The 14,437-nt window shown below is 53.4% G+C and overlaps 1 protein-coding gene across 2 annotated transcripts; it reads right to left on the bottom strand.

Moving 5' to 3' along the window:
* Window positions 1-5,895: 5,895 nt before the first annotated feature.
* Window positions 5,896-14,362, bottom strand: Neil2 (nei like DNA glycosylase 2). 2 transcript variants are annotated; one of them, XM_033765536.1, is made up of 6 exons: window positions 14,338-14,362; window positions 13,855-13,994; window positions 13,270-13,368; window positions 11,995-12,341; window positions 8,920-9,116; window positions 5,896-6,846 (listed from the first exon to the last, which is right to left on the bottom strand). In XM_033765536.1, the coding sequence occupies exons 2-6, from the start codon at window positions 13,990-13,992 to the stop codon at window positions 6,536-6,538; spliced, it is 1,092 nt and encodes a 363-aa protein (XP_033621427.1). In that variant the 5' UTR covers window positions 13,993-13,994; window positions 14,338-14,362; the 3' UTR covers window positions 5,896-6,535. The 2 variants fall into 2 exon arrangements, with proteins under 2 accessions (XP_033621427.1, XP_010620934.1); XM_010622632.2 differs by lacking the exons at window positions 13,270-13,368; window positions 14,338-14,362.
* Between the last annotated feature and the right edge of the window lie 75 nt (window positions 14,363-14,437).

The following is a 14,437-nucleotide window of genomic DNA, read 5'->3' as shown; positions in this document are numbered from 1 at the left end:
TCCCGGCGCGGCGGAGCCCCGCCTATTCCCCCGCCCTCCTGAACCGCCTGCGGCCGCTCTAGCCGTTGCCGCTGGCTCCCGGAGTGGACTGACGGGCGTGGATTGGCCAGAGCCGCTCGCACCAGGAAGACGCCGACCAATCGCAAGCGAGAGCGTCTGGCGTGATGACCACACCCTAGAAACTCATTGGAGAGCTAGAAAGAGGCTGGGGAGCCGGATTGGTGTGCTCCTGGGGGCCTTTGTGTCTGTGCTTGCGGCGAGCGGGGAGTAGGGAGATCTCCGCGCGAACCCCAGATCTCCAATGGCAGGGCCCTGGCGGAGGACTTGCGTGGAGAACGGGCCAGGGGCCACCCACTGCCGGGCTGTCAGGTCCTGCCAGCGCCTCCTACGAGCCTTCGCCGCCCCTCCCTTGCCGCCCTCCGCCGCTGTGGCTCCGAGTCCTGCTCCGTTTCCTTGACTCACTGGGGTTCGCCCCTGACGTAATCCGTGGTCACCCCTTCGAACGCAGCGTCGTCCTCAGGTGCTGGCTCTGTACGCCTCCTCCTTGACCTAATCTCAGTTTTCACCTTAGATCCGCCGTCCCCGACCGGGTCCCGGAGTCCCAGGGATCCGCCCTGTGGGAGAGAGGGGCGCATTGTTGCCCGGGACTGGGACTGTGCTGCTCTCCATATAGGCAGAAGCCCCGGGGAAAAATATGACCGCGACTCACCCTGAAGTGTACTGGTCCATTTCACGGTTATGGGCCATTTTTTAAAAGATGCTAATTTAAATACTCTTCGAACTCTTTGATCCCGTATCTTTGGATCGGGTTCCTGCTCTTTTTTCTGATTTAAGTCAATTCATGACGTGACCTTGAGGAATTCGGGTCTGGAAAGACAGAAGCCTGAAATAGCCAAAGGGATGCCAATACGTATCACTTCCTGTAATTTAAACTGTGTCCCGGAAGTTAGTCTCTCTAAAAGTACAATTTTTAGTTACGATTTTGTCTTTTTTAAAAAATTCTATCTAGGGCCGGGGATTTACCTCAGTGATTCTGCGCCAGCCTTGCAAGCGCAAGAGCCGGATGGTACCAACAAAACAAATCTATTCTCTCCTACTTGACATCCTTTGAAAGAATAACTCCTCCTTGACTTCATTCTCATTCCCTTACTGCCAGACTCCCTAAAAAGCAGGCCACCCCAACATTGCTCTTGCCTTGTCCCATCCGGTCCTCAGCCCTGTTGGACCAGCTCTGCCGCACTACCCGAGATCAGCTGCCAGATCTGAAGGGCCTTCCAGCCCATCTCGGTCCAGCACCATTCACTGTAAGGTTCCTCGGTGCCGCCTCTCCTCCAGCTGCACGACACCCTTGTTCACCTTATTCAGCTGCTGTTACCGCTGTGAGGTCAGCTGTCACCTGTGCTGAGCCCAACCTGTACCTGTGGGACCCAGGCCCACTTCCTGATTCCCTGGTCCCCACAGCTCAAGTGGCTTGCAGCCCCTGGAACTCCGAGTACCTCAGGCTGGTGTGGACCACTGAGCTCTTCTCTTGTCCCTTCTGATTCCCACCTTTACCTGGGGCAGAGGGGACCTCTGGCCCCATGTGCTGGGCGTAGGCCAGCTTCACCTTTTTTTTTTTTCCTGTACCAGGGATCAAACTCAGCACTTGCGAGGCAGGTGGCAGACCCCCGACCCCATCTTCACCTCTTGTTTGCCCTCCTCCAGACCCTGCATCCGGGCAGTGATGTTGAGGGAGTGGAGACCCTCTGTTATGTTTTAGATATAATACGTCCCCAGAAGCCTCAGATACAGAAGTTACTGGATTGTGGGTGTGTTATACTCGTTAGTAGTTTCATCAATGTATGAGTTCCTGGCTGAATGTTCTCTTAGGAGGCGAGGCCTGTTTGGAAACAGGGCACTGTGGACATGGTCTGGAAGGGTGTGTTCTTCTCCTCCCTTCTGTTTCCTGGCTGCCGTGGGTTGAGCAGCTCTCCTCTGCTACGCCGTTTCTGCCTTGGAACCAGCTGACCATGGACTGAATCCTCTGAAATGCGGCCAAAGTGAACCTCTTCTCCTCCAAGTCGCAGGCGTCAGTGATTGGAAAGTGACCCATATACCCTCACTGTGATGCTCTTTCCACCCCACTGCTGTGCTGGGCCCCATCATTTCTGGGCCTTTGTTTTCCTTCCTACGCATCACACAGAGACTGCTGTTCTTCCCCGCACCCACTCCAACCTGGCTGACCCACCGGAAGCCTTGCCTTAGCTTGTGCTTGCCCTTTTACTCTTGCAGTATCTCATAAGGGTCAGAGAGATGCACTTGAATAACAACACATTTTCACACATTGGGTATTTTATGTGTATGTGCGCATGAACATTGGTAGAAACAAGTCACAATCTGTACAATCTATTACTCAGTAGTTTCATAACATCTGGTCCAGAAGTGGGACTTCATAACTAATGAAAGTCTAAAATAAAAGGAAGGGGATGGCTTCTGAGAAGCTGAAGATTTTCCTAAAACTCCTCTAGCCTGTCATGGGCTGAATGCATCTCCCTAAAATCCATACAGTGAAGTTCTGTATTTGGAAGTAGGGACTTTGAAGAGAAGAATTTAAATGAAGTCGGCAGGAGCTCTGTGCCTATGAAAAGATGCCAGACCTGTGTGTGTTCACAGCTGTCTAGGTGAGGAAGCACTCAGGAGAAACCCTACCTGGGGACACCTTGGTGTTCTCCTGAGGGTAGATTTTTATCTAGGGTTCATTAAAAAATAAAAAACCTACATCAGAATTACAGATATAAGCACAGAAGAAAGCAAAATGACTTTATTGGAAAGGGGGAGAGAAATGACAGACAGCTACCTTGTCAGATAAGGTAGGGAGTCTGGAGACAGAACCCAGAGTCTTTGCGTTTAGCCCCTATTACTGCCTGGCGGGAGAGGGACCCTCCTCCCTGAGAGTTGTAACTTGATTGCAGATTTGAGGCTCTGAGACCCCGATTCGGCCATTTCCCATCTGCATTTCTGGATGAACACTGCTGTGGTCCCTTTGCACTGTCAGGGCCTCATCTTGTGAGGTTACTGCACAGCCCCACATTCAAGGACAGGTTAGCAAAAAGAGACACACGCACATTTTAGTGTGCTGATAGGGTGTACTTATGTATAGGTGTGTGGGTGTCTAGTGTTAGTGTCTATACACTGAGGTTTGTGTGTGTGTTTTTTAATAACACAGCCTCCTCCCTACTTTGTTTCTTTTGTGTTTAATTAGAGGTGGAGGGAGGAGGGAATGGAGCCTTGGCATGGAGCAAGGCTGCTTATCAGCTCTCTCCAGTTTGTTGTCTTAGCCACTCTTTCTAGCTCAGGCTTAACTCTTTATTGCTGGAAACCTCACCCAAGCCCTTTAACTTTTCCTGCTTGACCCCTCCTTGCCCCCCAACTTCCCTACGCCTTGATCTTGGACCTCCAGTTTCCAGACTGAGAGAGAGCAAATGTCTGCTTCAGTGGCCCAGGGCATTTCGATTTTGTCATGGTAACCGGGCCTCATACAAAACCTCAGACCAAAGGACCCTGCGTGCATGTGTGCGTGGGTGCGCAGGGCCTCATGCGTACTGGGAAGCAGGCATTTGTGTGTGGTGGGGGGAGCGTGCATGGTGACAGGGATCGAACCCAGGACTTTGAACTGAGCTACATCCCAGCCCTTTTTTAAAATTTTTATTTATTTTTTGGTTTTTTGAGACAGGGTCTCACTAGGTAGTTGAGACTGACTGACCTGGAACTCACTACGTAGCCCAGGCTGGTCTTGAACTCACAGGGATCCTCCTGCCTCAGCCTCCTGAGTGCTGGGATTACAGGCATGCGCCACCACGCCTGGCCTTTTTTATTTTTGAGACAGGTCTTGCTAAATTGCCCAGGCTGGGTTCAAGCTTGTGTGCGAGCCACCAAGTCAGTCCCCCAGAGTGCAACACACCGCCTGATCTGGCACTTTGTTCAAGGTACAACCATGTAAAATGTCTAAAGATATGAGGAGGAAATCTGTAGGGATTTCAATACAGGAAGAGAAAGGGATTTAGATTAAGTACAGGGGAGGGTGTTGATTCTACTCACAGACAAGGCTGAAAAGAGGAAAGGCCTAAGCGCATAGGGGCCAGAGTGCCCAGAGGTGACTGATTCACAGAGAAGTGTTTGGGCCATGGATCAGGCTGCATAACCACTCTGTGCTCCGAGGCACAGTAAGGGGGACAGAGGTCCCACAGCAAGACTATGTTTAGGAGACGCCAGGCAGATCGCAGAAAAAGCTTGCTTTGCCATGGAGATTTCTTGGAACCTTTACAAACTCCATGAAGCTTCTGGCAGGTGAGAGAGCATGCAGCACTTCTCACTTATCCTACCCTGCACTCCTCCGTGAGGCGCGCTGGTCATGATGCCTTCTTGCACCACCTTTCTGGAGCTGTCAGAACACAGGCAACTTGGCTACCTTGAAGGAATCCCCCTAATGCTGTAGTTGATGTGAGTCAGGACTTGGTAATACTTATGCAGCTGCAATGCCCCAAGGAGGAGCTGTGATGTAGTGGCTGAGAAGTATGTGGCTGTTAGAAACTGAGTGCTTGTGTCCCTGCCACACTCAAATGTTAAAACCGTAGTCCACAGTGTGAGGGCATTTGGAGATGGAGCCTTTGGGAGGTGACGAGGTATAAATGAGGTTATGAGATGTTCCCACAAGATTATTGTCTTTACAAGAAGAGAAAGCAAGCCATCATGACACATCCTCACTCTGGGAGGCTGAGGCAGGAGGATCTCTAGTTTGAACCTAAACCGGGCAAATTAGACCCTGTCTCAAGAAAGAGGGCCAGGGATTTAGCTCAGTGGCGCTGCTGCCTACCTCGAAAGTGCATGGTCTAGAGTTCAATCCCCAGTATCACCAACAACAAAAAATAAATAAATAAAAATAAAACCCCAAAATAGAAAAAGCCTAGGGATATAGCTCCGTGTGAAGACTAGAATCAAAGAACAAGAAAGATACCAGTGCCCTCCTCCCCCAGGGGCAGTCCCAGTGAGGGCGCCATGTGGAAGTCACGAATGGGGGCACTCTTCAAATAAGTGCCCCGGGGCTCGTGGACATCCAGTTTCTAGAGCTGTGAGAAGCTCACAGTCTGAGGTGCCTTGTTACAGCAGCCCAAGATCGGGCAGTGGCTCTGGATCTCGTTGACTGATCTCGGCCTCCTCAGCCTCACCAGACCTCAGGTCCCTTCTGTGGCTCAGGTGGACTCATCAGGCCACCTGTTGTGAATCAGATCTCACATGGCCGCAGTCTCAGGTGGTCAAAGTCAGGACTTGAGGAGACTGGACGATGGGGACGCCAGACTCACCCACTGACAAGCTCTCAGCTGACTGTGCTCCCAGGAAGTGGGGCCTGATTAAAAGTGGTCACTGGGAGCATGACCTGGAAGGGTGCTCTTTTTGGTACTGGGGATTGCATTTGGGTCCTTGCACTTGAGAGGTAGGCAGCAGCACCACTGAGCTAAATCCCCAGTCCTGGAAGGGGGTATTCTTGTCCCCCGTTTCTCCCCTTCTCTCGCTTCCTAGCTGTGATGGGGTGAACAGCTTACTTCCACCAGGCCGTTTCTGCCTCGAAGCCAACTAACCACGGACTGAGCCAAAACAAACCTCTCCTTTAAGTTGCAGGCATCAGGTATTTTGTTCCAGGGATGAGAAAGTGACGGATACACCAACCCAGCAAGCCCAATGAGGCCACTTTCATGATCTTCTCAGTCATTTGCAATTTAAGATCCTCTCCTGGACAAGGGGTGTAGCTAGCTAGTGGGAGAGAGCTTGCCTACCAGAAGCGAGGTCCTGGGTTTGATCCCCAGTCACTCACACACACACACACACACACCCTTTCTGGCTAAATGAAGACAACACAGAAAATGACAAAGAGCTTTATTTTTAGGTCGCTGTCCTGGTTTCATCTAGCTATTGCCAACAACCTGATGTGCTGTTTGTATCTTGATTCCTGAATCGTTCAATCGTTCAACAGTCAACAGCCAGAAACACAGCTGCTAAAGGAGTAAACAAGTAGCTTTTCTCGGAAGGCGGCTCACCTGTCCGCCCCTGAGTCTCCATGTGGAGGGAAGGAACCAGGCAGGAGGCTGACCCACACCCTTGCCTGCTGCTTTGTCCTCTTCCCTGGATCTCTCCAGGGGAGCAAGGGAAGAAAATTTTGTTTTTCTATTCTTCAAAAGAGAAGGCCTTCAAATCAACCAAAGTTTCCCGAACAAAAGACTTGAAAAGCAACACTGGGAGCACAGCAGGTGTTCTCTTCCAGGCCCCTGCCATGTCCCTTCACTGACACCTTCGCCATGTTAGAATGAGGGAGCATTACTGCAGCTAGAAAAGGGAAGCATCTACCATCGAGCAATCCATGCCTCACACACCACTCCAGTGAGAAGGGAAACACCACCCGCACCTCTGGCCCACTCCTCCTCCGTACCACTCCGAGTCCCTGTCCACACCCTAGGGATCGCAGTCCCCAGAGGCCAAGACCACGAAGCAGGGCCCTGGTGACTTAGGACTGGAGCTGCTGCGGCTCCTCAGGTGGCAGCCGGGGCTGGCACTGCGGGCACCACCAGGTGAGCCTCTGGAGGCCACCGGGGGGCCCAAAGGCCTCCTTCAGGACCTGGTGCCCTGCTGGACACTGCTCCTTCTGGTAGACCTGCGTGTGCTGCTGCTGGCCCTGGAACTTGCCCTGAAGCCAGTCTGCACTGAACTCTACCACGTGATCCACGAGGGTCTCCAGGGACGGGGCACTCAGGAGCGAGCCAAGAGACAGGGGGTGGATCCGGGCTCTGTACAAGGCTTCGTTCTTAATGATGTTCCCTGAAACAAAGCCGGGAGAGCATGAGGGAAGGGAAACACACACTCAGCATGATGAAACCACAAAAAGTCGACAGCAAACGGGTTGGCAAGATGGCGGCAGGCGGACACCTGGGAGGCCCCGATTCAGTCACATGCCGGGGCTCCTGGGCAGGGCAGCAGGATCGGACCCCATTCTCTTTAAAGGGGCCCTGAAGGGTGCTGTGAGGATGAGATGGACGAGCACCCCCACGTAGCTCAGGTCGTGGCACAGAGGACGCGCAGGGCTCTTGTGCCTGACTGCCCGGACTAGATCCCCAACTGGGCCCCAACTCCTACCACATAGCCCCAGCCAGCCCCCAGCGTCAGACAGGGACCACCCTGGTTTCTGTGAGTAGTGAGCAAGAATTCACCAAAACATGCTCAACATGCACTGACGGCTGTGTAAAGTGCCAGGCGTGCTGCCTGGAACACGCAGGGGTTTGGTCTACACCTGCTGCTCTCTCGGTGGGAACGCCCGGATCCCTTCCTCCAGAATCAGCTCTCTCCAAAACGTTCCTGCATCGCTGTCTGGCTGTCTGTACCCTCCCAGCACCTCCACAATCTCCCCTCGCCTGCAGAGGACCCAGCAGGCCTGCTGAGGGCAGGCGAGGGGCTGCAGCGTTCCCACAGTTGCTCCGACGGACGAATGCAACGACTGCTCTTTGCAAGAGTCCCGCGAACACGCTCCCCATTACACACAAAATTCCTCTGCGAAACTCACAGGCGGGCTGCCTGGATTCAGCCCAGTGGCAGCACTGTACACTGATTCTCTCTGACTAATGGGCAGCTAACAAGCGCCCACCCTGGGAATGGCGGTGAGGGAGGCTCGGGAGCCTGACACTGGCCTCTCTGCCAAGGTCACTGTGCCCTCATCACCGCTGCTCGGAAGCCTCCCGCTCCTCCAGCAGAGGATTCCAAGGTTCAGGTGAAAACACACAGCCTGCACTGCAGAGCCAGGCCCTCAGGGGCAGCTACGCCTGCAGCGCAGCTGACTGCTGCACATGGAGGGGATTCTGTCCTTACCCTGTGTTTGGCCCACCCTGCTGCTTCAGCTACCAATCATGGGTGCGTATAGCTCTATGCTGCAGTAAAAAGAGCGGCTTTTTTTCAGTCTGAGGATTGAAGCTGGATCCTTTGCTGTGACCTGTATACATCCTCAACCCTTCTTAATTATTTTGAGAAGGGTCACCCTAAGTCACTTAGTTGCCCAGGTTAGGCTTGAGCTTGCAATCCTCCTGCCTCAGCCTACCAAATTGCAGGGATTCCAGGCGTGCACCACCACACCCAGTTTCACACCTGTCTTCACCCACAGCTTTTAAAAGCCCAAGACGGGCCGGTGCCCGTCTGTGTACTCCCAGCATCACCCATTAACAAAGCTGCCCCTCTGTCCGTGAGTGGCAGGACTCCATTTCTCGGCAGACCCTGGCTCCACACCTCCTACGTGCCAGGCACTGCAGCGGGCAGTGGAGGATACCAGGGTACACAGCCACCCCCCCCCGTCAGGGTCATGCTTCAAGGCAGCTATCAGGTTTCCAATGGAAGTGGTAGGAAATCTGAAGCTGACAGGGAAGTTAGAAGGTGCCTAATTTATCTCAGTTTAAAAGCAAAGGAAGTAGTTGAGCGTGGTGGTGCACGCCTATAATCCCAGCTACACAGGAGGCTGAGGCAGGAGAATCACAAATACAAGGCCAGCCTAGGCAACTCAGGGAGACCCTGCCTCAAAAACAAAAAGTGTTGGGGATGTAGCTTCGTATTCCCTGGATTCATTCCCCGGTACCACTAAATAAATAACGAGATAATTTTTTTTTTTTGGAACTGGCGATCTAACCCAAGTCCTTGCACTTGCGAGGCAGGTGGTGGAACCACTAAAGTAAATCCCCCAGCCCACGAGATAAATTTTTAAAAAAAGGGAATCAAAGGGACTAGGTGGCAACCTCAAGACCAGCAGCACTGCACAGCGGGGCTGGGGCAGGCAGGTCCTCAGGTCGAGACTCCCAGACGAGTGAATTTCCCATCAACAGCTCCACCAGGCTTATCCCTCCCCGCTGCTCCTACCTAACCCCGAGAAGTATCGCTGGTCCAGCAGCGTGTAGCACACAGGCTGCGGCCGACCCAGAGCCTCCAAGGCCTGTCCTCGGTGGAACTCTTCAGACAGTATGTCACAGCGGGGTTCTATCGTTGGCGCAGGGCTCCAAGACATCTGACAATTATAGAACACCAGGAATCCACCTCTGCCAAAGTGCAGGACCAGCCTGGGGAGAAAGGAGAGATCACAGGGCCGTACAGCTGTCACCATCCAGGCAGACCACAAGCACACAGCCGCCACTGTGCAGCCAGGTCCCAGGGACACACAGCTCCCATTCACACCCAGGCAGTGCCAGGTCCAGCTCCGGCAGCGCCACTCTGATCACCCTGGGAAGCTAAGGTCCCCAAGAGAAGACAGATGGGCTTTGACAGAATCAAAAACACCTCAGGGCTAAGTGCAGCAACCAAGAGAAAGCACACGTGTACCTATTCATTCCTTTCCCTGACTACAGCACTGCGTTTACACATGAACACCGGCAAGTGCACAAGCCCAGTGTTCAGGGTGCGAGGGCCACACGCACAAAGGCAGAGGTGGGGCCGCTGGTGTGGAAGACAGAAGGACACAGCACCACGGGCTCAGGAAGGGTTAACCCAGAAGACACGCCTACTCCCCAGCTGCCACCTAACCCAAGGACAGCAGGAAGCTCCTGAACCCTGACCGAGGAACAGCGCAACAGTGGAGCTGCGGACCTGACAGGAATGCCCTCCACATCTGGAGAAGTCAGGGCCCGCAGGGTCCCAGTGGGACCTCAGCACACTCAGCAACAGGGTGGACACGACGGAAGAGAGCTCGCCGGAGAGGTGGGGGAGACAGCGAAGGAGCCTGAATTTGATGTCATTAGGAAATTCCATTTGACCCAGCTATTCCCCTGCCAGGAATCTTCCTGAACTAAAGACATCACATTACAATGATACTGATTTTAAAATCTGATGGCTATTCGCTAGTAGAAAATACATAAGTTTAAGGATAATTACTAGCAGAATGAAGGTGAAAAGTCATCCAAATTAGCAGGGGTAGAAAAAATAAGAAATTTAATAAATCCAACTGAAATAAGAAAAAGAAAGTACAATAAATGGCTCAGGGAACAAAACCCTGATGCCAGTGGTTACATTTCAGAACAGAGTTTCCGTCTGAGTCAAAGAGAAACAAAAGCCATCAAATTCTCAGTTTATACCTAAAATAAAGGAAAATGAAGTGTAAAAACATGCAGCAAACTAAGCATAAACACTCCTCCCTACCCCGACTTGAGGGGCACAGAAGCATCAGGAGAGGCCGTGGAGCAGTCTGGTTCACAGCCAGAAGTGCTCAGGAACGCGGGCAGACACACACAAACCCACCACTCTGGGGGCCTCCGACCCTCCTCGTCCGGAGTTTGACACGGTAAGTAAACGGAAAGCAAGCAAAGACAACTGCTCTGTTCCCGCTGTTCACAGACTGTTCTGGTCTTAATGGTCACAGGTTTCACAGAGGTAAAATTTGACCAGAGACCCACGCTGTGTTTGGCAGCAAACCCTGACAGACACCAAATGGTGAAAAGGCATAGGCTGTGGTCTCTGACTAAAACCCAGGAACAGTTATAAAACTAACAACAACAACAACAAAAATAGTGCCAAAATGCTTGGCTAGTACGAAATAGGACTCCGTGCAGAAAAAGTACATTAAGCTGGTAGTGTTATTTACTTGAAAGACTAGAGGAGATAAACTCAGGGGAGCCTCATAAAGAAATGAGGGGCTGCAAACTCTAAAATGGGGGAAATGAGAATAGAAACAATGTAACAAGAGGTTTAAAAAGCAGGGAATGATAAGCTGACAACCTCCACCTGTGAACGCGGGAGCCACAGGCCGGACGGTTCCTCCAGCCAGTGACCATCTGCGATTCAGGCGAGGCTTGCTGGGAACTCAGAAGGTCACTCACACTGCCCATGAGGAGATCTACTTAGAGGGCACTGGGGTTAAACCAAGAGCTTGCACACTGAGCTACATCCCTAGCCTCCTTTTTAAAAAATATTTTTTGAGACAGGGTCTCGCTAAGTTGCTAAATTGCCCAGGCTGGGCTTGAACTTGCAGTCTTCCTGCCTCAGCCTTCCAGAGTGCTGGGATTACAGGAATGCACAGCCATACCTAGCCAGAACATCTAAAATTGACTCTCTTCTCCTCTGGTTATTTTCCTGGGTGGCTGGGTATAAAGCTTGGAACTGCAGTCACCTCCTGATGCTGATGGAAGGACAAAACTGAAGTGGGGGAGAGCACAAAGCCAGGAGTCCCAGGAACAGGAAGCCAGAGCCCAGGAGCCCCCAGCCCCAAAGCCACCTTAGCCAACCTTCAGGGAGGGTCTGCACAGCCAGGCATCCTGGGGCCCTACACCATCCACAGGAACGAATGGAATTCCAAACACTTCCTACAGAAAGAGGCTAATACCTTAGGAAAGAGAAGTCCTGTGACTCTGGGTTCAAAGCCTATTCAGTAAAAGGCAAAACTTACCAGTGAGCAAGAAAAAGCAGACCATTGACTATGAGAAAATTAAAAAATCTCAAATTCCCAAGCATGGAGGTTACCCTACTTAATTCCCAAAAGCTTCAACACACTGATTAAAAGTCCCATGGGCCGGGATTTAGCTCCATGGTGCTACTGCCTGCCTCGCATGTTCAAGGTCCTGAGTTCCATCCCTGGTACCAAAAAAAAACGGTCCCGAGTGGCCCAGTGCTGGTGAGAACTCAGGTGAGCCAAGGCTTTTGAGCTTCAGAGTATTCTCACCGCCTGAAAGTAACCCTAAGGAAACAACCCTCAACACAGGGCTCCACACACGCAGACGGTTCTCAACATCCACGGATTAAAAGGCAGGCAAAGTCTCTGTGTTTAAACCTCTGGTGCTGTCTGGGATGGAGTCACCCTCCCTGAGCTCCCGATTTTCCATCCCGCCTCATGTGGCCAGTCCGCCCCCTATTATGGGTGAGCAGCACCGCAGACCAGACACCCAGTGTGACCCCAGCCCAGGGCCACGCCCGCCCACGGGGGCATCACAAAGACCCAGCAGCCTGCTCTACCTGGGCACGGGATCCCGCCAGTCTCCCCTCTTGTTGGCTTTCTTCGCTCTGGAGAACTCGTTCACCCAGACGCTGCCAAACAAACCAAAGCGGACCTGCAGCCACCTTGGGGCCCCTGCTGCGGGGCTGTCCTGCTCCAGGCCACCAGGAACAACGGGGCCCCCAGGAAGCAGCTCCATGGGCTGGGGGGACCCGTCACAGGCCTTCTGGGCGCTGGGCGCTGGTGCTGGGCCCACAGCCGTTTCTCTCCGCCTTCCTTTCTGCCCAGGCTGCGGCAGAGGGCTGTTGTCAGGAGCCCCGACTTCTTCATCTGCATCAAATCTGAGGAATAGTTTCTTTCCCTGTACCTAGGGAAAAATGAACATGAGGGTAAGCCAGCCAGGTCCATGTGGGCCGAGAGCTGGGCAGACAGGCACCCGACTGCCTCTGCCCCCTTCTCCGGCCCGGAGCATCCTGGACTGAGGGTCCGGGCCCCGCCTCCGCTCACCTGCTGCGGGGAACTAGGCACATGCCTGTGCAGTGACGAGAAGCAACTGGAGAACACGATTAGCAGGAGACCTAAGCCCAACAGATGCCACCCCCGAGAACCTAGGCACCTGCTTGCCAGTGTCTTCCGGGATCAGCCAAGAAATAACTCTGAGCTGCCATTCACTTACTCAACTCATGCTACATTTTCTATGCTAACGGGAGTCAGCACGAGTGCACACATGCAAAATGACTGCAGCCAAAGACAACACACTTCAAGATCAGCTGTCCACCCCTCTAGAACCCCTCTAGAAAACCGAGTTTGGCAGAAGGAAGAGGCATGAGGGAGTTCACAGTCAAACACAACCTCCATGCAGTGACACTCAGTGCCAGCTTTGTGCCAGCACTGTGACAGACAGGGCCCTAATCCTGCCCCTGCAGATCCTACGCCGAAGGCTGGGAGACGAGGGCTCCTAAACTCGAGTTCTCTAGGCCTTAGATTCCAAACATCCCAGCTATGGTCAAGTCTTTGAGACCTCACCCAGTTGTAACAGAGAATGGCTTTATGCCTACGGGGGTCAGGGCGAGGCGGAAGAGCACGGACTGAGTGCAGTCTGTGTGTCAAGCATGAGGTCTACTTCCCACAGCAGTTTCCACAGGCGGCCAACTTACTGTACAAAGATTGCAAGGCTAAGCAACTGCACACTGCGAAGCAGCACCAGAGTCCACAGAGACACCCCGGGCCTCCCACATTCCCAGTGCTCCCAGAAGCACTGGCGACACAAGGCAGCCGAGCATACAGCCACTCACAGAGCAAATCCAGCAGTCAGGGATGCATGGAGGGACCAAGGGGCCATCCTGGAAGCACAGGATAAGCCAGCTGGACAGAATCCAGAGATGGACTAGGACCTGCCACAGAAAACCATGGGGCAGGGGTGGGGGGACAAAGGCAGACCAGTCACACCAGGAGCAGCATGTGGCCACCACGGGCAAGGACCATCTGGGCTGCCCGTGGCTGGGACAATGGAAGTCAGACTGGGGCTGGGCACAGAGGCTAGAAGAGCAGGCAGGCTCAGGCCAGAGAGGCCTGAAAGCCCCTGGAAGGATGAGTGGATTTGAACTCAGATCCACAATGCTCTTTCCTTGCTTCCCCACTGGCCTGGAAGCAAACACGGATTGTGGTGTGAGGTGCCCATGAGTTACAGCTGGGGTGGTCAGGATTCCCAGCTCATAATCTCCACCACGATGCCCACTTCCTACTGGGAAACATTAGACTGAAAGACCAAGAGCTGCAAGGATCTCAGCGTGGCTGTCCTGGGCTCACGGAAAGGACAGCATGAGACACCTTGGGACAGATTCCAGGGGCATCCCATCGCCAGATGGTGCTGAACTCACCTGCGTGTCCTTAAGCCACAGGGACTGCAGTGTGGCAGGACACAGCTTTTTACTGCTGCCCCCCGTCCTGACCACCTGCTGGCCCACAAAGGCAGAGACCAGGTGGTGAAACTTCCTCACAGACGGCCCTTCTGGCATAGCTGTGGAGAAACGGGCAAAGGAGGGCACAAATTACCCTTTCTGACGGTGCCAAGCTGCAAGCAGCCGTTTTTGGCACCAACTTTAAGAGTACACATGGCCACGCCAGGTGTAAGGACACACACCTGTAATCCCAGTTACTCGAGAGTCTGAGGCAGGAGGATCAGGAGTTTGAGGCCAGCCAGCCTCAGGAGAACGCATCCTGTCCAGCCCTGCCGCCTTCATCCACAGTGTATCAGGTGCCACAAGGCCACTGCCCACCTCGGCAACCACCGTGGGAGGCGGCCCTGGTTAGCTCTGGCCAGGCCTGGGCTCTTCCACGCTTTCCGTCCTCCGAGCACTTACCGTACCCCTCGGCTGGGGACACACCGACCCGACCCGGCCGGTTCTGCGCAGGAAGGGCAGGTCCAGCGGCCCCTTTCAGGGCCACGCTGGGCGAACCGCG

The sequence above is a fragment of the Fukomys damarensis genome, unplaced genomic scaffold (assembly GCF_012274545.1).
Source record: "Fukomys damarensis isolate Sample0158 unplaced genomic scaffold, DMR_v1.0_HiC HiC_scaffold_18, whole genome shotgun sequence".
In the NCBI taxonomy this organism is placed as follows: domain Eukaryota; kingdom Metazoa; phylum Chordata; class Mammalia; order Rodentia; family Bathyergidae; genus Fukomys; species Fukomys damarensis.
This window is presented reverse-complemented; position numbering and strand designations above follow the sequence as displayed.